The sequence below is a fragment of the Stegostoma tigrinum genome, chromosome 2, assembly GCF_030684315.1.
Source record: "Stegostoma tigrinum isolate sSteTig4 chromosome 2, sSteTig4.hap1, whole genome shotgun sequence".
NCBI lineage: Eukaryota > Metazoa > Chordata > Chondrichthyes > Orectolobiformes > Stegostomatidae > Stegostoma > Stegostoma tigrinum.
Genome location: NC_081355.1, coordinates 8,095,593 through 8,118,130, shown reverse-complemented (window position 1 = coordinate 8,118,130; position 22,538 = coordinate 8,095,593). Strand labels below are relative to the sequence as shown.

The window sequence follows — 22,538 nt, the reverse complement described above, 5'->3', positions numbered from 1 at the left end:
AGTTCTAGTCCAGGATTGTCTCAAGGTAGACTTGCAGGTTGAGTCAGTAGCCAGAAAGGCAAATGCAATGTTGGTATTTATTTTGAGAGGACTTGAATATAAAAGCAGGGATGTACTACTGAGGCTTTGTAAGGCTCTGGTCAGGCCAAGTTTGGCGTATTGCGTACAGTTTTGGGCACCATATCTCAGGAAGAATGTACTGGTCCTGGAGCAAGTTCAAAGGACGTTCACGAGAATGGTGCCAGGAATGAAAAGCTTAACATATGAGGAATGTTTGAGGGCTCTGGAACTATACTTGTTGGAGATTAGAAGGATGAGAGGGGATATAATTCAAATTTTCAGAATACTGAATGGCCTGGACAGAGTGGATGTTGGGAAGATGCTTTCCATTATTAGGAGAGTCGAGGACCCAAGGGCACAGCCTTAGAGTAAAGGGAAGACCTTTTAGAACGGAGATAAGGAGAAACGTCTTCAGCCAGAGAGTGGTGAATCTATGGAATTCGCTGCCACAGAAGGTTGTGGAGGCCGGGTCATTTAATGTGTTTAAGACTGAGATAGATAGGTTCTTGATTATCAAGGGGATCAAGGGTTATGGGGAGAAAGCAGGAGAATGGGGTTGAGGAACTTGTCAGCCATGATTGAATGGTAGAGCAGACCTGATGGACTGAATGGCCTAATTTCTGCTCCTATGTCTTATGGTCTTATGGAGTTGAATTCAAAAGAAGCAGCCTCACGTAACCACTTGCAAAGATGACACCCTGGCCCCAGTTGGGGAGATCGGATTTTCAGAAATCTTCGATGCAGTCTGAATCCCTGGATCTGATTTAAATTATTCACCAATTGTCCAGAATAAGCAATGTAGTTTAATAATTATAAAATAGAAGTTTGAGGTTGTTGGAGGGGGGTGCTGCTGGTGGTGGCAACCTCATTGATGTGTTCGATGTGTTTAGGGTTATGGAAGTAGTGTAGAGTGAACTGTGGCAGTTTGAAGTTCATCATCAGTGCTGTGTGACGCTTAAATGGAGCTGCTGTCATTAAATGAGCAGCTATCTTAACATTGTGTTTCAGATCTAATGTGCCCTCCGTTATCTTGTTGTCAGTCATGCTGAACATTTCTTAGCAGTGGGTCATCACACCGAGATTACGTACACAGTAATGTCCATTAGAAAGAAGCAAACAAATTAGGAGAGGTAGGCCATTCAGCCCCTCAATTCTGCTCTGCCATTCAATAAGATGTTGGCTAACCTGATTGAAGCCTGAATTCCACTACCCATCTAATAACCTTTTACTGGAATTTATCTACATCTACCTTAAAAATACTCGTGGATGCTGCCTTCGCTGCTCTCTGGGCTACAGAGTCTCAGCCTTTGGAGAGGGAATTATTTCTCATCACTGTCTTCAATGGGACACCCCTCATTTTCAAACGATGCCCCCTTGTTCTATCTGGGAAGATACGGATCTGTGAGGGTTGAGTCAGCAATGTCACCCTAAAGCTATCCTTTATTTCTACCATGTTTTGTTCCAAGTGATAGATGACCTGGGAGGGAAAAAAAGGGAAGGGAATTTTATCTTAAATGATGAAAGAAAATGTAATATTTGCATTCATTCCAACCCCCCCCCCCGCAGTCTGTCCACTGCCTCTAAAGAATAAGCATGCTAATCTGAATTTGTAATCTTTTGTTTCATATATTATTAATATTTGTTGTTTGCTGTTTCTATGGTTGCCATATGTTGGAATACTACATGGAACTTGCATGGATAGTTGCCATATCCATAAATTCAGCTGGATTCATTCCCCCCCATTTGGCTCACAGCCTCTAAAGAATAAGCATGCTAATCTGAATTTGTAATGTTTTGTTTCATATATTATTAAATACATCTGGAATCTATTATAGCCTGTGTGAAGCATTGCTGGATGTGGGAAAATATTGGCTGATGCATTTCCTATGGCCATCCAGCTGAATTTTCTGCTTACATAAGAGCTTTGAGTAACAAAGCGGTGATTCCCTAAGGATGTGATTTTTATGGTGATTTGTAACGTTGGAGACAAATTCTATCAAACTGAGGGCTCCGGTGCCACTTCTGCAGCAAATTTACAAATCTGGCTCGATTAGGATTCCCGATTTTGAAGGATTTGGGATTTTTTTTTTAGGAAATTTAGAGGGTCTGGAAAAGATTGGCACTTAACAGGCCTGAAGACTGCTTGAAGCAATCAAGCAAATGCTGAATGTTACAGAAGAAACCTTCGACTGCATCTTCCAGTGCCGTGACCTCTATCGCTTAGAAGGACAAAGGCAGCAAAGGTATTGCAACATCACCACTCAGGCCAAGGAGTACATCACCTCAGTAACTGGGGCTTGGAGCTCTTGGAGTCCCACTGTACCCAGGTTGGAGGCAGAGCCACCATTTCTGGGTCTGGGAGGTAGGACTGATGCCATTGGCCAACAGCAACACCATGTCCGTGTTTTCCAACCCTGGCCTTGTCCCTGTCTGAGCGTTCCTGTCCGAGGCGCACACCATCCTGTGTTGGAACTATATTTCTGTTCGTTCATTGTTGCTGGAACTCCCTCCCTGACAGAACTGTGGGTATCTTCACAGCCTGTGGTTTGCATCAGTTGAAGAAGGTGGCTAACCAGCAACTTCCTGAAGGCAATTAGTAATGGTCAGCCTCCATGAACAAACAAATAAAAGGGTCAGCCTTGCATTTGACTATATCAAATTATGTTTGTCATTGAAAACCACCCATTGCAAGCATGTTTCTGTCTTGGTGAATATTTTTGTAGATTTCCACACTATTAGCTTTACCCTCCACTTTACTGTTGTTTGCAAATTTTACCCTTACATTTCCACTTCCTGAGTCTGAAGAGAGGTCCAGTATCAGTGATCTGAAATAATCATCAATGGATCAATACTTCTTGTTATAAAGTGAAATAAATATAAAGTGAAATACAGTTTTATTCCTGTATAAAACTGGAATGTTGTTTAAAAAAAAATTGTCGCCCAAATTTTTATCCCGTACTCATCAGGACAAATGCAAGAATGCCAAATTTTGAGTCATCCCACCAGTTCATACTACAGGTGAGAAGGTATGATGATTGGCTGGCACGGTGAGAAAAACAGGATTTTGGGTAATGCAGAAAGAATGCAGAGATTGAATATGTATCAGAGATAGTGGGAACTGCAGATGCTGGAGAATCCGAGATGATAAAGTGTGAAGCTGGATGAACACAGCAGGCCAAGCAGCATCTCAGGAGCACAAAAGCTGACGTTTCAGAGCTCTGATGAAGGGTCTAGGCCTGAAACGTCAGCTTTTGTGCTCCTGAGATGCTGCTTGGCCTGCTGTGTTCATCCAGCTTCACACTTTATTATCGCAGAGATTGAATATATTGCTTCTGTTGCAAAGAATGGACCTCTGTGCATGAAAGCTTCAGCACATCTTTCTTTTAAGTACTGTATTGATAGGGAGTGGGTTAGCTCATTTGGAATGATGCCAACAGCATGGGTTCCATTCCTGTGCTGGCTGATGTTACCATGGAAATACCCCCTTCTTGCCCCTCACCTGAGGCATGGTGACCCTCAGGTTAAACCACCACCAATCATGTCTTTCTAATGAGAGAGCAGCCCTACAATGATCTGGGACTAAAATCACTTTACTGTTACCTTATGCAGTGATATTTAATTGTTTGCAAGGTCTCTGTGATATTGCAACAAATGACATGGCATATGATTGATGGTATCATTAAGTAGCTGATAACATATCCATTTTGTGAAATAGCTAATGGCAGGTTTATCTCCTATCAAAACCTGTCACTGTTTCTATTATAAATAAATGTTGCAATATAGAATGTGATATTTCTAGTCCTCAATAAGGATTATCTATAAAACCTGCTTGCAAATGGGTCACTCATGAGCAATGAGGTAATTAGCAATGAAACAAAAATTAATATTTCAATTTTATGGCTTCACGGAATCTCAGAAGTGTAATAGCACAGAAGGAAGCCTTTCTGAGAAATTCTTTAAATTAAGTCAATTAATTGTGTTTACCTCAGATGTCTGTTAAGGCTGCGTCATTAAGTATATTCAAAACTAAGGTAGACAGATTTTTAATCTGTCAGGGAACAAAGGTTTACGGAGAAAAGTGGAGTTGAGGAATTATTAGATGAGCCATGATCTCAGTAAGTGGTTGGTGCAGATTTGGTGTAGAGTCACTATTGAAACTGTTTCTATCACCCTTTCAATCAGTGGATCCCAGATCACAGCAACTTGCTACGGTATTTTTGTTTTAATCTTGTGTTCCCCGTGATTCTTTTGCTAATCACTAGAAATCTCTAGCCCTATTATCAACGCTTTGGTCGGTGGAAACAGCCTGCCTTTATTTACTGCGTCAAAGTCCCCTGATTTCTGTTAAATCTGCCCTGTGACCTTCTCTGTTCCCAAGAGAACAAACTCAGCTTTCACTCAGTTTTGCCATGAAACTGAAGTTCTTCATCTGCGGCATTGACATCTCTCCTGAAGGATGGTCATATTGGGCAATGACACTGCACCCCATCCCCACCCCCAGGCAGTCAGAATTAATTCCATGTTTTGCCCTTTTCAACTGGTAAATGCAGAGAATTATATAGCTCTTTGCAACATTGAAGGAGTTTTGAATTGCTGTCACTGTTGCAATGAAAATGACAATGACCTATGCAAGGAAAGGAGCGGGGAAAATGACAGAGTTAAATCAATTCAGGGTTTAACACGTAGAAACAACAACCCTTTGTTGGGTTGGTGTGATAGGCTGGAGAGATGCAAACTGCCTTTTGTAAAATGTGGGTGTCAAAGCATTGCCCCACACCACTGCAGCCTAATTCTGACGCAAACAGAAATCGCTGGAGCAACTCAAAAGGTCTGTGGAGAGAGAAACAGTTAAGGTTTCTGGTCTAGTGACCATTCTTCTGAAGTGAGCCTAATTCTGTTCCCCGGGCAGGATCAGGTAGACTGTGGAACATTCCACTGCACAGGAGGGTTCCCGAAAGAAAGTGAAACCTGCTCAGAAAACAACCAATTTAGTCTCAAAGCAGAACTTGTTGCTTCACAGAAAAGGAGCTCTGTGGTCAGAGGAGGATAGATATTCTTGCAATAATTGAGAACAGACTGGAATAATCATGAACTCTACTTGTTTTGTACCTCACTTCCTGTTGTAGGCGGACTGCCACATTTCCAGACTGGGTTGAGACCAGGATGAACTAAAGGCGTTGCAGCTGTTGTGAAAGCAGGAAGAAGCTATTCTCGAACATTCTGAAGCCCTCAGCCTGCCCGAATGTCTCGGTTTCAAGCAAACCCACCGATGTTTCTGCAGGCTCACACTGCTATGCAAAAGAAACAATTCAACACAGCATTCTCGATTCATTTCAAGGCTTGATCTTGTTTGGGGATAGATAAGGTGGGAGGAGAGGGTAGAGGAGGAGTAAGGTCAGAATTACCAGAGTGTCTCAGCCCAGGAGGAGGCCATTCAGCCCCTGCTGCCTGTGTGCACGCTCTCCTGAGTGTGCTGTTGTTAAAACATGCCTTCTCCCACCCTTTAAGTCTTGACTGGGGCGGCCTGGTGGCTCTGTGGTAAGCACTACTGCTTCACAGCACTGAAGACCGGCTTGGCTTCCACCCTCGGGCACATGACTTTGTGGAGTTTGCTCAACCTACCTGTGACTATGTGGGTTTCCTACACAATCCAACAATATGCAAGTTAAGTGGATTGGCCATGGGAAACTGCCCACAGAGTCCAGGGATGTGCATGCTAGATGGATTAGGATTGCAGGGATAGGAGAGGGGGGCATGTTTGGGTGAGATGCTTTCAGATGGCCGGTGTGAACTCGATGGGCCAGTGGCCTGCTTCCACACTGTAGGGATTCTATGATTGAAGCTGCCCCTGTGCACACTCTGGCAGCTTGTTCCAGATCATATGCTGAGTAAGTCGGTTTCACCTCCTGTTGCCAATTGCCTTGAGTCTGTGCCCTCTCCTTCTCGATCTTTCCACCACTTTCTCCCATCCATCTGTGTAGAAATATGTGGAAAAATCCAGTAATTGCAGTGGATTGTTTAGAAGATGAATTTCAATGGACTGCTTGCATCTGCCAGGGAGCCGCCGCCTTTTTGAGAACCTCCCAGTACAGATCAGTAAAAAATACCGAAATAAAACCAGAAAAATACTGGAAACAATTGGAGCAGCATCAGTGGAGAGAGGAGCAAAGTTAATGTTCAGGTTAGCTCAGGATTAACCTGCAGGGACATGGGGGAGAAGGCAGGGGGTAATGTGGGGCAAAACTAGGCAGCCCTTTTAAAATGTCAGATCCAGAGAAATGGGCTGAGTGTCCCCATTTCCCTGCTGTGAGCTTATGTGAAACTGTGTCAGAGATGAATAAACTGATTCCTGGTTTGTGCTAACCCCTATCAACCTCAGTACCATGCATGTGCGATCAACCTCTGTGCCGTCAACTGGCACGAGGAAAGCCATGGCCAACATGACATCCTTCTGATTGTGGTCCAAGGAACCTTGCTGGAAAGTGTGCGCTGGATTTTGGCCACAGCTATCAACAGACTTAACTGTGATGCGAAAGATCTGCTCACATTGGCACATGCATCAAGGTGAGGATGTAAGATACAGAACAGAACATGCAAACAAGGAATAGAAGTAGGCCATTTGGCTCCTCGAGACTGCTCTGTCATTCATTGAATGATAGATTTTTCAAAGCATAAAAAAGGCTCTTTGGCCCATTGTATCCATGTCATTTGATTTTTTTTTAAATTGTCTTGAGGATTCCAGCCTGAACCATCCTTTTAGACAGTGAGTTCCAAATCCCTTCTGGGTGAACGTTCCCATTGTTTTCTCACTTTCAGATTTCAGCTTTTACCACTACCCGAGCACCTCTTTTCAGTGCGGGATCAATCCTCTTTTGACTGTAACGTACCTGACAGAAAGGTATCCGGGATTCCAATAATTCCATCTCAAATTAGCCCTGATCATAAATGACCTTAATCATAAGATTTTGGCTTTGTGTAAAACATCGATTAACATTCTTAAATAAATCTTCCTGTCTATTATTTGCTTGGCATTTGATATAAGATAATTGCCAAAAATGTTCTTTTTTAAAAAAATGTATTCATGGGATGAGGGCATCACTTGCTAGGCCAGCATGTGTTGCCCATTCCTAATTGCCCACAGAGCAGTTCAGAGTCACTCACATTTGCGGTGGTTCTGGAGTTGCATGTAGGCCAGACCAGGTAAGGGACATTAGTGAACCAGATGGGTTTTTCTCGCCACGATCAGCAATGGATTCGTAGTCATCATTCGACTCTTAATTCCAGCTTTTCTTGATTGCACCCAGACACTTGAGCATTACCTATGTCTCTGGATTAATTCTCCAATGATAATACCACTAGGCCATCACGATTGCACTTCCATTGCCTCTCTTCTGTTACACTTTGTCACTTTAAAACATGATCTGCAAGTGGACCTACAGAGTTAAGTGGTAAGTTCACTGACTCTTCCCTGGGTTTCTTCTCTAATCCTGAAACAAATTCTATAGCACATGAATTGTCTCTCTCAAATACTTCAGTTCAATTCCTTGTCTGAAGGAGACGTGATTTTAAAAATCTTTGCAAAGTCTATATGTATCTGTTGTTGTTTCTCTAACTTAAATGATTTCCTTGAAAACAGTTGCAAGAATTTTCAAGTTTTTTTTTGGTAGATGTAATTGATGTTACTACTCATTCAATTTAAAATGAACTAAATGTTAAATCTTCCTCAGCAAATTTTCTAAAAGTTTTCTTTCATTGCTGGACAAAGAAGGTGAATTGCCAACAAAACTTTATCCTTAAGAGCTTTCTTTTCTTTATGTAGATTTTTAAAGTCTATCTGAGACCATAAGATATATGAGCAGGATTATGCCATTCAGCCCATTGAATCTGCTACGCTGTTTGATCATGGCTTATACATTTTTCTCAATGTCATTCTCCTGCCTTCTCCCCGTAACCTTTAATCACCTCACTGATCAAGAACCTATCGATCTCTGTCTTTAATATATTTAGTGACTTGACCTCCACAACCTTCTGTGGCAGTGATTTCCATAGCCTCACCATGCTCTGCTGAAGAAATTCCTCCTTATCTTGGTTCTAAAGGTCACCCCTTCACTCCGATGCCGTGCCCTTGCGCTCTGATCTCTCCTTTTCATACAGTTTTATATTGAAATGAAAGCATCACATTGAAATTACTTGCTGAAGGAATATTTTCAGTTCAATAACAAAAACTTACTTTTGCTTCATGAAAGTTTTTTATTTTGTCATCCATTCACAGGTTGAGGGTGTTGCTGGCTAGGCAGCATTTATTGCCCATCCCAAATTACCCAGGGTTAACCACATTGCTGTAGGTCTGGAGTCACATGTAGGCCATACCAGGTAAGGATGGCACTTTCCTTCCTTAAAGGCCATTAGTGAACTAGATGGGTTTTTCCTGACAGTTGACAATGGATTCATGGACATCATCAGATTCTTAAGTCCAGGTATTTTATTGAATTCAGATTCCACCACCTGCTGTGACAGGATTCACACCTGGCTCCCCCTGTATGTTTTCTGGGCCTGTGGATTAACAGCCCAGCAATAATGCCACTCAGCCACTGCCTCCCTCTAAATAAACTTTAATTCTGCCTTAGATCTTTCTATGCGATTTAGTCGTTATACTACTGTTTTCCCAATTTTCTTAAAGAGTGTCCTTTTTTAACAAAGCTTTCACCACAGCCCTTTATCATATTGTAAAATAGTTTACTGTTAATTTGTTTGTTAGAGCATTTCAAGCCTGCCTTTAGCTTCCCAGCTGAAAATTCCTTTTTCTATCCATTTTTTCATGTGGGATGTGGGCACCGCTGGCTGGTCAGCATTTCTTCCCCATCTCTAGTGGCCCTTAAGAAGGTGGTGGCGAGCTGCCTTCTTGAACCACTGCATTCCTCCTGCTGTGGGTTGATCCACAATGCTTTTAGGGAGGGAATTCCAGGAATTTGACCCAGCGACAGTGGTGGAATGGCAGAATATTTCCAAGTCAGGGTGGTGAGTGACTTGGAGGGGTACTTGGAGATGGTGGTGTTCCCATACATCTGCTGCCCTTGTCCTTCTAGATGGAAGTGGTCATGGGTTTGGGAGGTGCTGTCTGAGGATCTTTGATGAATTTCTTCAGTGCATCCTGTACATCATATAGACTGCTGCTACTGAGCATCGGTGGTGGAGGGAGTGAATGCTTGTGGATGTGATACTAATCAAGCATGCAGCTTTGTCCTGGATGGTGTCCAAGTTTCTTCGGTGTTGTTGAGGCTGCACTCATCCAGATAAGTGGGCAGTATTCCATCACACTCCCGACTTGTGCCTTGTAGATGGTGAACGGGCTTTGAGGAATCAGGAGGTGAGTTACTCGCCACAGTATTTACAGCTTCTGGCCTGCTCTTGTAGCCACTCTGTTAATGTGGTGAGTCCAGTTGAGTTCCTGGTTAATGGTAGCTCCCAGGATGTTGATAATGAGGGATTCAGTGATGGTGACACCATTGAATGTCAAGGGGTGGTGGTTAGATTGTCTCTCATTGGTGATGGCCATCATATTGGTATTGTCCAGATCTTGTTGCATTTATACATGACTGCTTCAGTGTCTGAGGAATCATGAATGGAGCTGAACATTGTGCAATTATCTCCACATCCAACCTTGTGATGGAGGGAAGGTCATTGATGAAGCAGCTGAAGATGGTCAGGCCTAGGACACTACCCTGAGAAACTCCTGCAGCTGGAGCTGGGATGATTGACCTCCTACAACCACGACCATCTTCCTATGTGATCAGAGATAATGTGAACTGTAGATGCTGGAGAATCCAAGGTAACAAAGTGTGAAGCTGGATGAACACAGCAGGCCAAGCAGCATCTCAGGCGCACAAACTGATGTTTCGGGCCTAGACCCTTCATCATCATCTCTCTGATGAAGGGTCTAGGCCTGAAACGTCAGCTTTTGTGCTCCTGAGATGCTGCTTGGCCTGCTGTGTTCATCCAGCTTCACACTTTACTGTCTTCCTATGTGTCAGGTATGATTCCAACCAATGGAGCATTGCCCCCTGATACCAATTGATTCCAGTTTTACTAGGGCTCCTTGATACCAGACTCGGTCGAATGCAGCCCTGATATCAAGGGCTGTCACTCTCACCTCCCCTCTGGAATTCAGCTCTTTTGTCCATGTTTGAACCAAGGCTGTAATGCGGTCAGGAGCTGAGTGGCTCTCTCAGAACCCAAACTGGGCGTCACTGAGCAGGTTATTGCTAAGCAGGTGCTGCTTGATAGCACAGTTACTACACCTTCCATCACTTTACTGATGATCAAGAGGAAACTGATGGGGAAGTAATTGGCCAGTTTGGATTTGTCCTGCTTTTTGTGTACAGGACATATCTGGGAAATTTTCCACATTGTACGTTTGATATCAGTGCTGTAACCGTACTGGAACAGCTTGGCTAGGGTTTGGTAAGTTCTGGAGCACAAGTCTTCAGTACTATTGCTAGAATGTTGTCAGGGCCCATAGCCTTTGCAGTATCCAGTGTCTCCAAACATTTCTTGATATCACATGGAGTGAATCAAATTGGTTGAAGACTGGTATCTGTGATGCTGGGGACCACTGCAGGAGGCCGAGATGGATCACCCACTTGACACTTCTGGTTGAAGGTTGCTGCGAATGCTTCAGCTTTATCTTTTGCACTAATGTGCTGGGCTCTTCCATCATTGAGGATGGGGATATTTGTGGAGCCTCCTGCTCCAGTGAGTTGTTTAATTGTCCACCACCATTTACGACTGGATGTGGTAGGACTGCAGAGCTTAGATCTGATCAGTTGGTTGTGGGATCGCTTAGCTCTGTCTGTTACTTGCTGCTTTCGCTGTTTGGCGTGCAAGTAGTCCTGTTTGGTGGCTTCACCAGGTTGATACCTCATCTTCAGGTACATCTGGTGCTGCTCCTGGCATGCCCTCCTGCATTCTCTGTTGAACCAGGGTTGATCCCCGCAGCTTGATGGTAATGGTTGAGTGGGGGATATGTTGGGCAATGAGGTTACAGATTGTATTGGAGTACAATTCTGCTGTTGATGGCCCACAGCACCTCATGGATGCCCAGTCTTGAGTTGCTAAATCTGTGTGAAATCTATCCCATTTAGCATGGTGATAGTGCCACACAACACGATGGAGGTTATTCTCAATGTGAAGGCGGGACTTCATCTCCACAACGACTGTGCGATGGTCACTCTTACTGATACTATCATGGACAGATGGACCAGTAGCTGGTAGATTAGTAAGAATGAGGTCAAATATGTTTCTCCCTCTTGTTAGTTCCGTCACCACCTGCCGCAGACCCACTCTAGCAGCTATGTCCTTTAGGACCCGACCAGCTTGATCAGTAGTGCTGTGGCTGAACCAATCTTCTCCTTCACCCCTCCACAAAGAGACTTAATTCAAATTGGGTGTCCAATATCAACTACTGTATCCCAGGGTTATGATGCAGATTCTTCCCCTTATGGCTTTGGTAAGATTCCGCTTGGTCTTCACCAGCTTTTTAAATTTTTTTGTTGCTGTTTATAGCTGATTTGAGATTTTACAGGCAGGCTTAGTGATATGGTTTCTTTTTGCTGCTGTCTGTTGCTTTCACAGAAACTGACAAGCTATGTGTGATTTTTAAGCTGCAGAATATTCCATCAGACCCAAGGGTCTTGACCTGAAATGTCAGCTTTCCTGCTCCTCTGATGCTGCCTGGCCTGCTGTGTTCACCCAGCTCTACACCTTGTTATCTCAGACCCTCACACCTCTCTGTCTGGGAATTTCTCTTCTTGCTGCCTGTGATTTGAGTAAAGTTAAAGATTCCTTCAACCTGGCACGGTCTGGATAAATCCACACCACAGTTCACCGTATTTTCTACAACAGTGGTCCCATCACTGCCATCATGTATATTGTCAGGAACATCTACCTGAGCCGTCTGGATTTTATGCATAGATTTGCTGCCACTGGTCTTTCTCACCAGTATTAGTCTAAGGTACTGATACCATGTGGGGAATGATGTCCACATGAAATCTTAGGCAGAAAATGGACTCTGTCTTAGTTAAACAATATATGTTTATTACATATTACTGAGTGGCTAGTTATATTATCTCTAAGATACATATTGGTCACTTGTGAGACAGAATCAACTGAAGTGTGCATTCACATTGCTGGTACTACTAACCATTCCCACACAGCCTTGGTAATAGACTCCAAAGCAGAGCTGATGTCTGGTTAGCTCCACCCTGGAGCAGCCCTTTTAGATCCAGATGTGCTACTTCCACTTGATATCAGTTATCTTTCTCAGCTCCTAACTACCTAAAACTATAACGGAGGTAACACACTCCTAACTCGAGCAACATCATTCAACTTGGCCTCTAATTCACTCCTTTCTAACTGTAGTGCACCATACCTTTCTAATTTTAGAGTTTAGCTTCATTCCCTGTTTTCTGGATTTCAAAGCCTCGTTGGCCCTGTCTTATCCTGCACAAAATCCTACCCACCACTCTCTCCAGGGTTACCTACTCCAGAATGCATTGATTTTCTATATGAGTTGCTGTTCCTGCAACCTTCGGGTGGCATCATTGTGGCACTGCAGGAGGCCCATGATGGACATGTCATCTAAAGAATGGGAGGGGGAGTGGAAATGGTTGGCGACTGGGAGGTGCAGTTGTTTGTTGCGAACTGAGCGGAGGTGTTCTGCAAAGCGGTCCCCAAGCCTCCGCTTGGTTTCCCCAATGTAGAGGGAGCCACACCGGGTACAGCGGATGCTGTATACCACATTAGCAGATGTGCAGGTGAACTTCTGCTTAATGTGGAATGTCATCTTGGGCCTGGACTGGAGGGCTTATCTTATGAAGAGAGGTTGACTGAGCTCGGACTCTTTTCATTGGAGAAAAGGAGGAGGAGAGGGGACCTAATTGAGGTATACAAGATAATGAGAGGCATAGATAGAGTTGATAGCCAGAGACTATTTCCCAGGGCAGTAAAGGCTAACACGAGGGGTCATAGTTTTAAGCTGGTTGGAGGAAAGTATAGAGGGGATGTCAGAGGTGGGTTCTTTACACAGAGTTGTGAGAGCATGGAATGCGTTGCCAGCAGCAGTTGTGGAAGCAAGGTCATTGGGGACATTTAAGAGACTGCTGGACATGCATATGGTCACAGAAATTTGAGGGTGCATACGTGAGGATCAATGTTCGGCACAACATTGTGGGCTGAAGGGCCTGTTCTATGCTGTACTGTTCTATGTTCTATGTTCTATGAATCAGCCTTTTGATTTAAATTCCTCATCCTCATCTACAAACCACATCACTACCTATTACATCTGCAAAGACTAGCCAATTGCAGAGCTCTCCTGACCCCGAGTGCAGCGTAGGTTCACGAGGTGAATTCCCGGAATGGCAGGACTATCATATGTTGAAAGATCAGAGCGACTGGGCTTGTATACTCTTGAGTTTAGAAGGATGAGAGGAGATCTGATTGAGATGTATAAGATTATCAAGGGATTGGACACTGTGGAGGCAGGAAGCATGTTTCCGCTGATGGGTGAGTCCAGGACCAGAGGACACAGTTTAAAAATAAGGGGTAGGCCATTTAGAACAGAGTTGAGGAAAAACTTCTCCACCCAGAGAGTGTGGATATATGGAATGGTCTGCCCCAGAAGGCAGTGGAGGCCAACTCTCTGGATGCTTTCAAGAAAGAGATAGACAGAGCTCTTAAAGAGAGTGGAATCAAGGGTTATGGGGATAAGGCAGGAACAGGATACTGATTGTGGATGATCAGCCATGATCATAATGAATGGTGGTGCTGGCTCGAAGGGCCGAATGGCCTACTCCAGCACCTGTTGTCTATCGTCTCTGCTCTTCCAACTCTCTGTTCCCCTCCCTGGGATATCTTGCTATGTTAAATGTGCCCTACAAAAGCATCTAGATGTTGGCCTGCTGCCTGCTCTGTCCTTGTCAGGTTTCCCCTAACACACATGCAGTTTGTACCCTCTGACTGCCATTGAAAAGGCTTTGTTACCTCTCTCTACCTGCTCCGTCACACTCCGAGTTGATTGGCTTCAGCAACCTCCACGATGTCCCCACCTGACTGTCTTCTCATCCTGCCCCCTTGGAGACAGTTAGCTCAGTTGGCAGGCTGGTTGATTTGCAATGCAATGTGATGCTAACAATATGAGTTCAATTCCTGCTTTAGCTGAGGTCACACTGAAGGACTCTCCTTGACTCACCCCTCACTGAGGTATGGTGACCACTACCAGTCGTTTCTCCCTAATGAGAGAGCAGCCCAATGGCCTAATAGCACTATGGTGACTTCACCTAGCCTGTGCCCGCACCCAATTATACAGTTTCTCAGTGCAATTCTGCAAAACCCCTCTCTCTCACAAATAAGAGCTGGCAAGGTTGTGCAGGTTAGGTGCACTGGTCGTACTAAATTACTCATCATGCCCAGGGATATGCAGGCTAGGTGGGTTAGCCATGGGAAATGTGGAGTTACGGATTTAGGGAAGGTGGTGTAGGTCTGGGTGGGATGCTCTTCGGAGAGTCATTGAGAACTCAATGGGCCGAATGGCCTGCTTCCACACTGTAGGGATTCTAAATTCACCCAGTTCAAGCCATCAATCTTCTCAGAGTCAATCTTGGGACCTTGACGCCACTAAGGATCTGTCTCACCGACAGGACCAGCTCACCAATTAATCACTACTTTTCCATTCCCACACTTCACTGTTGTCTTTCTTTTTTTTATTGAGCATTCCTTGGTGATGCATTCAGACTCAATTTTTAAATGAACTAATTTTGCTCAATTAATTTGTCTGTCTAACCGTTATGGCTCCAGTTGTGTGTGTGGCCCTTGTCTATAACCTGATCTCATGTTGCAGTCTCTGTATTGCCTGCTCCCATCCTTTTGTTGAATCAAGCCCAAGCCTTGACATATCCCCTGTGGATGATTAGTTTTTGATTCATCTCTTGGATTGGGATAGTTGGCAACTTGTGATGCTGCAGTGGTTTGTTTTGGCTCTTATTTGAGAAACTATAACTAACCCACTGTTATGTTTCTTACCCAAATGGGGATATATAAATGGGGATATATAAGAAGTAGAGATCTGGAATCCTTTCTCTTTGGATGTGTCAACTGGACATAAGGTTTCAATTACCTTTTTTTTTCCTGCAGTTCCTTGAATAAATCAGGGCAAGACTGCTCCTCTCCATCCACTTGCCTCCGACACCATGGAGCTGAGAGCAATTCCCCTCGTCCTCCTGATTCTCTGCTTCCTGCAGATGACCCGTGAGCAGGCACTCAAAAAGAAGCCAAAGAAGAATGTGGCCCCAAAGAGAGGTAAGCTGGGTCCTCGTCCTTTAGAGGTAAGATGGGTTTTACTCCAGAGCTAGCTAGGGGTCAAAGGACCCAAGCCCTGGGTCTATGCTTGCCTCCACTGAGGAGGTAACAAGGAAAGCAATAAGCCCTAGCTGTTGGCTGTGAGGGCACAGGAGTTACAAAACTATGATGTCCACCGGAGTTGAATAGCTGCTAGCAGGCATTTCCACACAGCCGGTGAGGGATGTGAGCTTCAGAAAGGGACTGGTTGAAGTGAGTGTTATGGGGCTGCAGACAGGAAGGAGAGCGGAAAATAAATGTGGAGTGAATAGAACTGAAGATGCATGTCAAAGTGCTGTGTGATAAAATTTCACATCTTCACCTCTTTGTTTATGAAATCACGAAGTTTTTATCAGAATTTGTTGGCAGTGATTAGGCTTCCTGATGCTTAAAGATCTCTAATCTCACTGGATGTTACAAGTAAACATGTTTATTTGAGTTGCAATCTGTGTGGATATGTGGTTAGTGCCTGGTTGTGATTATACCACTATGAGCTACATTATTTCTTATAAATCACTGTCACTTGTTCTCGATTAAAAACTAATATAATCTCCATGAAATAAAGCAGAAGAGAGGTTATGGTAGGGACCATTGATCAGAGTTTACTTAAGGCAGGATAATTGAGGCAGTGATGATGTGGAATCTTATACTTCACCTTGGAAGAGCTTAGCATTGCTTCTGAAAAAATTCAAACCCCAGCAGTGCAGTGCTCCCTCAATACTGCACAGGATTGGCCACTGAGATTGTGTGCACACATAGTGGAGTGGGACTTCAACTAGAATCTTCTGATTCAGAGGAGATTGTGAATCTTCCACCAAAGTGGAAGATCATATTAGAAAGGGACCATAACAATTGAGCAGAATGACCTCCCTGCTGTTCAGGATGTGACCCTATTAGTCACTAGGTAACAATGAGTTTTGTACGGACACTACACACAGGTGATTCCATGAGATACTCTGGCTGTAAGTACTAAGAGATAAAACACACTGCTGAAAAGAGGGACATACTTCTAAACTTTCTTGTCTTGCACTCGTCAGGACACAGTGCAAGAATACCGAATTTCCAATAAGCACAACAATTTACTCCAGAGTAGAGAAAAGTGCTGATTTGTTGGCACCTTGACTCTGATTAGCCAAGATATTGCCATGGAGGAAATATAGGGGAACTAAAGGCTTCCCAACCTCTCGTGTTTGTCAAAAAAGGCTACAAGGTTTGAATATAAGATAATAAAATGTGAAGCTGGATGAACACAGCAGGCCAAGCAGCATCTCAGGAGCACAAAAGCTGACGTTTCGGGCCTAGACCCTTCATCAGAGAGGGGGATGGGGTGAGGGTTCTGGAATAAATAGGGAAAGAGGGGGAGGCGGACCGAAGATGGAGGGAAAAGAAGATAGGTGGAGAGAGTATAGGTGGGGAGGTAGGGAGGGGATAGGTCAGTCCAGGGAAGACGGACAGGTCAAGGAGGTGGGATGAGTTGCTGTTCCTGCAACCTTCGGGTGGCATCATTGTGGCACTGCAGGAGGCCCATGATGGACATGTCATCTGAAGAATGGGAGGGGGAGTGGAAATGGTTTGCGACTGGGAGGTGCAGTTGTTTGTTGCGAACTGAGCAGAGGTGTTCTGCAAAGCGGTCCCCAAGCCTCCGCTTGGTTTCCCCAATGTAGAGGAAGCCACACCGGGTACAGTGGATGCAGTATACCACATTGGCAGATGTGCAGGTGAACCTCTGCTTAATGTGGAATGTCATCTTGGGGCCTGGGATAGGGGTGAGGGAGGAGGTGTGGGGGCAAGTGTAGCATTTCCTGCGGTTGCAGGGGAAGGTGCCGGGTGTGGTGGAGTTGGAGGGCAGTGTGGAGCGAACAAGGGAGTCATGGAGAGAGTGGTCTCTCCGGAAAGCAGAGAAGGGTGGGGATGGAAAAATGTCTTGGGTGGTGGGGTCGGATTGTAGATGGCGGAAGTGTCGGAGGATGATGCGTTGTATCCGGAGGTTGGTGGGGTGGTGTGTGAGAACGAGGGGGATCCTCTTTGGGCGGTTGTGGCGGGGGCGGGGTGTGAGGGATGTGTTGCGGGAAATACGGGAGACGCGGTCAAGGGCGTTCTCGATCACTGTGGGGGGAAAGTTGCGGTCCTTGAAGAACTTGGACATCTGGGATGTGCGAGAGTGGAATGTCTTATCATGGGAGCAGATGCGGCGGAGGAATTGGGAATAGGGGATGGAATTTTTGCAGGAGGATGGGTGGGAGGAGGTGTATTCTAGGTAGCTGTGGGAGTCGGTGGGATATATTCCTTTCGGATCTGAAAGTGTGCAACTTTGAGCAGGTTTAAATGACTGTATAAATTCAATCTTTTGGCAATGCCCTGGAGCTTGCTGACCCGATGTTCATTGTTCCTTTCTGCATGGCAATATCTTACCCATTAAGAGTCAACTTGCCAACCAATCAGCACCCTTTTGTCATGTATCATAAGTTATGATCATTTGAAATGTGGGATTCTTGTGTTTGGTCCTGATGTGTAGAGCTTCAGCAGTGTATCCCTTTGAACAGAAACCCTGCTACTCTTTAAAATCGTGCTGTGTATGAACCAGTGTTGAATCCTCCACCTGTGACTTAGCCCACTTTAAATAAATGAATAAAAATTATACTGAGTTATACTGATGAAAAAAAGTCAGTTTCTTAGCCAACATAAATGAAAAATAAATTGGTGACAAAATACCTTGGTTGCCCAAGTTCAAGATGTGTGTTCTTCAAGCCAAATGCAAGATAGGTACTGTTTTCAGTGCCAGTATGATGTGAGGTAAGAAGCTAATGTTCCAATGACTGACAGACTAAACAGAGTAATATATTCTTTTTGTTGAAGGAATAAGCTATTGCAGATGCTGGAATCTGAACTGAAAACAAAGAATTCTGGAGATCACAGCAGTTCAGAAGCGTAGGCAGAGTACAGCCAAACAACTATGCCTGCAGGACTTAGAACAAAATGTCCGCTATTAAATGGGATTCCATGATTGGGCACGACTTGCTGAACAATCTCAAGTGTGCTAATGGGTACATTAACGACCAATTTAGATAATCTGTTTTGCTCATCGAGTGGTTTATTTAAGCATAGAAGAAATAACATATGCTCCTGCACAGCCTTGCATCCTTGAGAAATACCTGTGACGCATGAAAAATATTGGCAAAATGTCTCTTTTGTCAGCGGTATTCACCCCTCTACTACCAACGTGGTATGAGTGGCAAACATCTTTGATTTTCATTCCCCATTGGCATTTTTAGATTGATTTTCTGCATGCGTAGCATTTTGCAGCCTGACCACTCACTTCATGTCCTTCACCTTTGGACAGCGACGGTGACGCTAAGTATGATTGAAGACATCAAGAATCAGATTGCTCAGATCATTGAGGAGGTGAACCTATTGAAGGAGAAACAGGCACTGCAGACAGGTAAAGGAGACTGGGCTGGGATGGTGCTGTGGATGAAGTGAAGGAATGGGAAAGTCTGCCTTACAATTGTGAGACTGTACCTGGTGTAACCTGTACAGTTTGGATCTCCTTACTTAAGGAGAGATAATACTTGCACCGGAAAGAGTTCATCCTAGAATAGAGGGGTTTGTTTCATGAGGAAAGGTTGGATGGGTTGGGCCGATCCGCATTTGGACACGTGATGTTATTGAAACATAAGATTCTGAGGGGGTTTGCCAGCTAGCTGCTCAAATAATTCCTCCTTTTGTGGGGGTGGGGGGGCGGTGTTAGGGCATTTAAAATTGGGGATGCAGTTTCAAAATAAGGAGTCCACTATAGATGGTGAAAATGAAGAGGACTTTCTTCTCTCAGAGGATCATTAATCTTTGGAATGTTGTCTGTCAGTGAGCAGTGGAGACTGGGATCATTGCAGTTGTTCAAGGCTGAACGCCATTAATATTGATTGAGAGGGGTGTCAAGGCTTGTGGGAGATAGACAGGGACGTGAGGCTGAGACCACAACCTGATGAGCCAGCAACTTACTGAAAGGCAAAGCGGACGTGATAGGGCCAGATAGTTAATCCCTGCCCCCCGTTCCATGTTGATACATAGAAAATAGTAGCAGCGATAGGCCCTTCAAGCCTGCCCTGTCATTCATTATAATCCTGGCTGATCATCCAACACAATAGACTGTTTGTGCTTATTTCTCCACACCCCCCCCACCCACCTTTTATAAAATCCTTCTAAACCCCAAGTGCTGCATCCAATTCCTCCTTAAAAACATTCAATGTTTTGGCTGCCACTGCTTTTTCTGACAGAGAATTCCACAGGCTCCTCACTCTCTGGGTGGAAACATTTCTCCTCATATCAGCCCTAAATGGTTTATCCCAAATCCTCAGACTGTGATCCCTGGTTCTGGACTCCCTGTTCATCAGGAACATGGGCTGAGGGAGTTCCCATCTTGGAATCTGACTTGGTCACAGATGATTTCCTTTGGTAACACAGGCAGTGTTACACAGGCTTCGAACTCCAGTGAAGAACCAAGACCGGGCTTCAGTCAGGCTAATGCCAAAGAGTAGAAGAACCTGGGATGCTTGAAGAATGTAAGACACAGGAGCAGGGGTCTACTATCTGACCAGCAGGCCTGTTCTGCCAGTCAGTAAAATCATGGCTTATCTCAAATGTGGCCTTAACTCCACATTCCTGCCTGACCCTGACCATCTCCCTTGCCAATCAAAAATCTGTCTTAATTTGTCTTTGAATGTGTTCAGTGACCCAGCCTCCATTGCTGTGTGGCTAAAAGATTTCCAAACAGTAATGACCCTCACAGAGAATCCTTCTCAGCTCTGTTTTAAATGGGAGAAGCCCTATTTTGAAACTGTGCACCCCAGTTCCAGGAGAGAGATCCTCTCAGTATCTACCCTGTCAAACGGTGTCAGAGTCTTATATGTTCAACACAAAGTCTCTAAGTGACTCGATGGGTGTATTCGATGTGGTCGCCTTGTGGTCATGGATGTATAACAGCTGGGTCTCAAATATCATGGTGTGGCAAATAATGAAACTGAGTGATAATATTTATAACTTGTGAACTGGCACAGAAAAGCAATGAATGAAATGGCTGTTGTAAAAACTCAATCATGGAGGTGATGGCTGGGTGGTTCGATCACTAGACTGTTAATCCAGAGAACCTGGCAATGTTCTGGGGACCCAGGTTCAAATCCTGCCATGACAGCTGGAGGAATTTGAATTCAATTTTAAAACAAAAAAATCTGGCTTTAAGAGAATCGTGGTGGCCACATTGATTGTTGACTGTGTTGAAACCCATCTGGTTCACTGAGGTCCTTGAGAGAAAACAACTGGTCTAGATTGCTGTGGGACTGGAGTTACATGCAATGTGGTTGACCAATAACTGCCCTCTGGGCAATTAGGGATGGGCAATACATGCTGGCCTGACCGGACACACCACTTGCTGTGAACGAATAGGAAAAGTGAAGGGAGGCTACCTCCTCAGGCTGATGATGGAATTTGTATTCAATAAAAATCTGGAATTAAGATTCTATTGATGACCATGTCAGACCATTGCTGGTTGTTGGAAATCTCCATCTGGTTTATTCATGCTGCATAGAGAAGGAAACAGTTATCCTTATCTGGTTTGACCAAATGTGATGATGTTATTGACTTAATGATCTCAAGAACTGGCCATGGTGTGATATCTATATAATGGTTAACTGGTGTTGGGTGCATTCCGAGAACAAGCAAAACAAGCCTCCCTTCCTAAGTAAACTCAACAACGCCTACGTTAGAAAGTGAGAGGGAGCGAGTCATTGCATTATCACTAACCCATCCCACACCCCGTGTTCTCTGTCCAGTGTGCCTGAGAGGGATCAAGGTTTACCGTAAGTGCTTCCTCCTTATGAGTGGACAAAAGAACTTCCACGAGGCGGCCGATGACTGTATCCTGCACGGGGGCACCCTCAGCACACCACACGACTACCACGAGAACGACGAGCTGTACGACTACGCCAGGAGGACCCTGGGGGACGAGCATGACATCTGGATTGGCGTCACCGACATAGGGACTGAGGGAGACTGGGTGGATGTGTCAGGGCAGGCCACCAACTACACCAACTGGGAGACAGCTCGCCGCCAACCGGACGGTGGCACGAGGGCCAACTGCGTGGCTATGTCAGGCACGGCCGTTGGCAAATGGTTTGATGAGTCCTGCGCGCGCCAGAAGAATTACTTCTGTCAATTTAACGTTACTTAAGCATTGTGGGATTTCACCCCAACGTATAGCCTGACTGGTTTAGCCTCGCTACTGATGCTTTATGGGTTATTGTTTCAGTGATGATATCTGGAGAGTGATACAGATACAAAGTGATTCTCATTGACCTGGGTCTACTGTACTCCTCATTCCTTCATGGTGAGTCCATTCTGTGTTCTCCAACAGGACTATGTCTGTTTTGGAGATGATATACCAAGGTAACCGCCTTGATGCCAGGATGTCACCAATCCTGGACCCACATGACTACCACAGGCTGTACGGATAAAACCCTTCTCCCCTGCCCTTGTCCGCTGCACCACACAGAGAAAGACATCAGGATCTGAGCAGAGTAGGGATGGCTGGAAGGGGTGGCTGTGTTGCTTGAAAACAACCCCCACCCCCCCAGCACCCACAATCTCTCTCCGTGCCTGGGTGCTTTGACACTGAAGCACCAGTACAGCCTGATTGTGCTGCCCCTTGTCGTGGTGTATTTGCTAATTCAGCTGTGCAGGAATTCAGAGCTTGCTTGGCCCTGTGGCTAGTCCAGGTTTCTTGCCATGCCCATTGTAAACGCAGTAATGCATGCTACTGTTCCAACCAGAAATAAAATCCATTCATCCAAAAACAAAGGAAGTTGCTGTATTGTATTCCCATTCAACTGTGTGTATATACGTGTGCATGAATGCGTGTGTGCGTGTGTGTGTGTGTGTGTGTGCATGCATGAATGCGTGTCTGAATCTGAGTGAGATAGTGTGTGTGTGTGTGTGTGTGTGTGTGTGTGTGTGTGTACAAATGCATGTGGTGGTGTGTGTGTAGGTGAGGGCGTGTACCCATGCGTGTAGTTGTGTGTGCGTGGGGGCGTGTACGC

At 44.8% G+C, this 22,538-nt stretch overlaps 2 protein-coding genes across 3 annotated transcripts in view; both read left to right on the top strand.

Annotated features, from left to right (window-relative positions):
- Positions 1 to 5,388, top strand: part of exosc7 (exosome component 7) — a 37,995-nt gene extending 32,607 nt beyond the window's left edge. Inside the window, exon 8 of the mRNA XM_048548776.2 lies at positions 5,187 to 5,388. Within this exon, the coding sequence (XP_048404733.2) occupies positions 5,187 to 5,216 (30 nt within the window). The 3' untranslated portion in view covers positions 5,217 to 5,388. The remainder of the gene's footprint in view (positions 1 to 5,186) is intronic.
- A 1,132-nt stretch (positions 5,389 to 6,520) lies between these two features.
- clec3ba (C-type lectin domain family 3, member Ba) lies at positions 6,521 to 22,299 on the top strand. Of its 2 annotated transcripts, XM_059652095.1 has the most exons (4): positions 6,521 to 6,624; positions 15,247 to 15,411; positions 18,791 to 18,889; positions 21,276 to 22,299. In XM_059652095.1, exons 2-4 carry the CDS (start codon positions 15,303 to 15,305, stop codon positions 21,671 to 21,673), a joined length of 606 nt encoding a protein of 201 aa, XP_059508078.1. In that variant the 5' UTR covers positions 6,521 to 6,624; positions 15,247 to 15,302; the 3' UTR covers positions 21,674 to 22,299. The 2 variants fall into 2 exon arrangements, with proteins under 2 accessions (XP_059508078.1, XP_059508088.1); XM_059652105.1 differs by lacking the exons at positions 6,521 to 6,624; positions 18,791 to 18,889 and having other exon boundaries at positions 15,173 to 15,411.
- The last annotated feature ends 239 nt before the right edge of the window (positions 22,300 to 22,538 follow it).

What these genes read in the sequence shown, in the direction of transcription:
- clec3ba (XM_059652095.1), top strand. Translation starts at nt 15,303, where the DNA reads ATGGAGCTGAGAGCAATTCCCCTCGTCCTCCTGATTCTCTGCTTCCTG. An exon ending in GAATGTGGCCCCAAAGAGAG is followed by an intron (nt 15,412 to 18,790) that starts GTAAGCTGGGTC and finishes ACCTTTGGACAG; the next exon opens with CGACGGTGACGCTAAGTATG. An exon ending in GAAACAGGCACTGCAGACAG is followed by an intron (nt 18,890 to 21,275) that starts GTAAAGGAGACT and finishes TTCTCTGTCCAG; the next exon opens with TGTGCCTGAGAGGGATCAAG.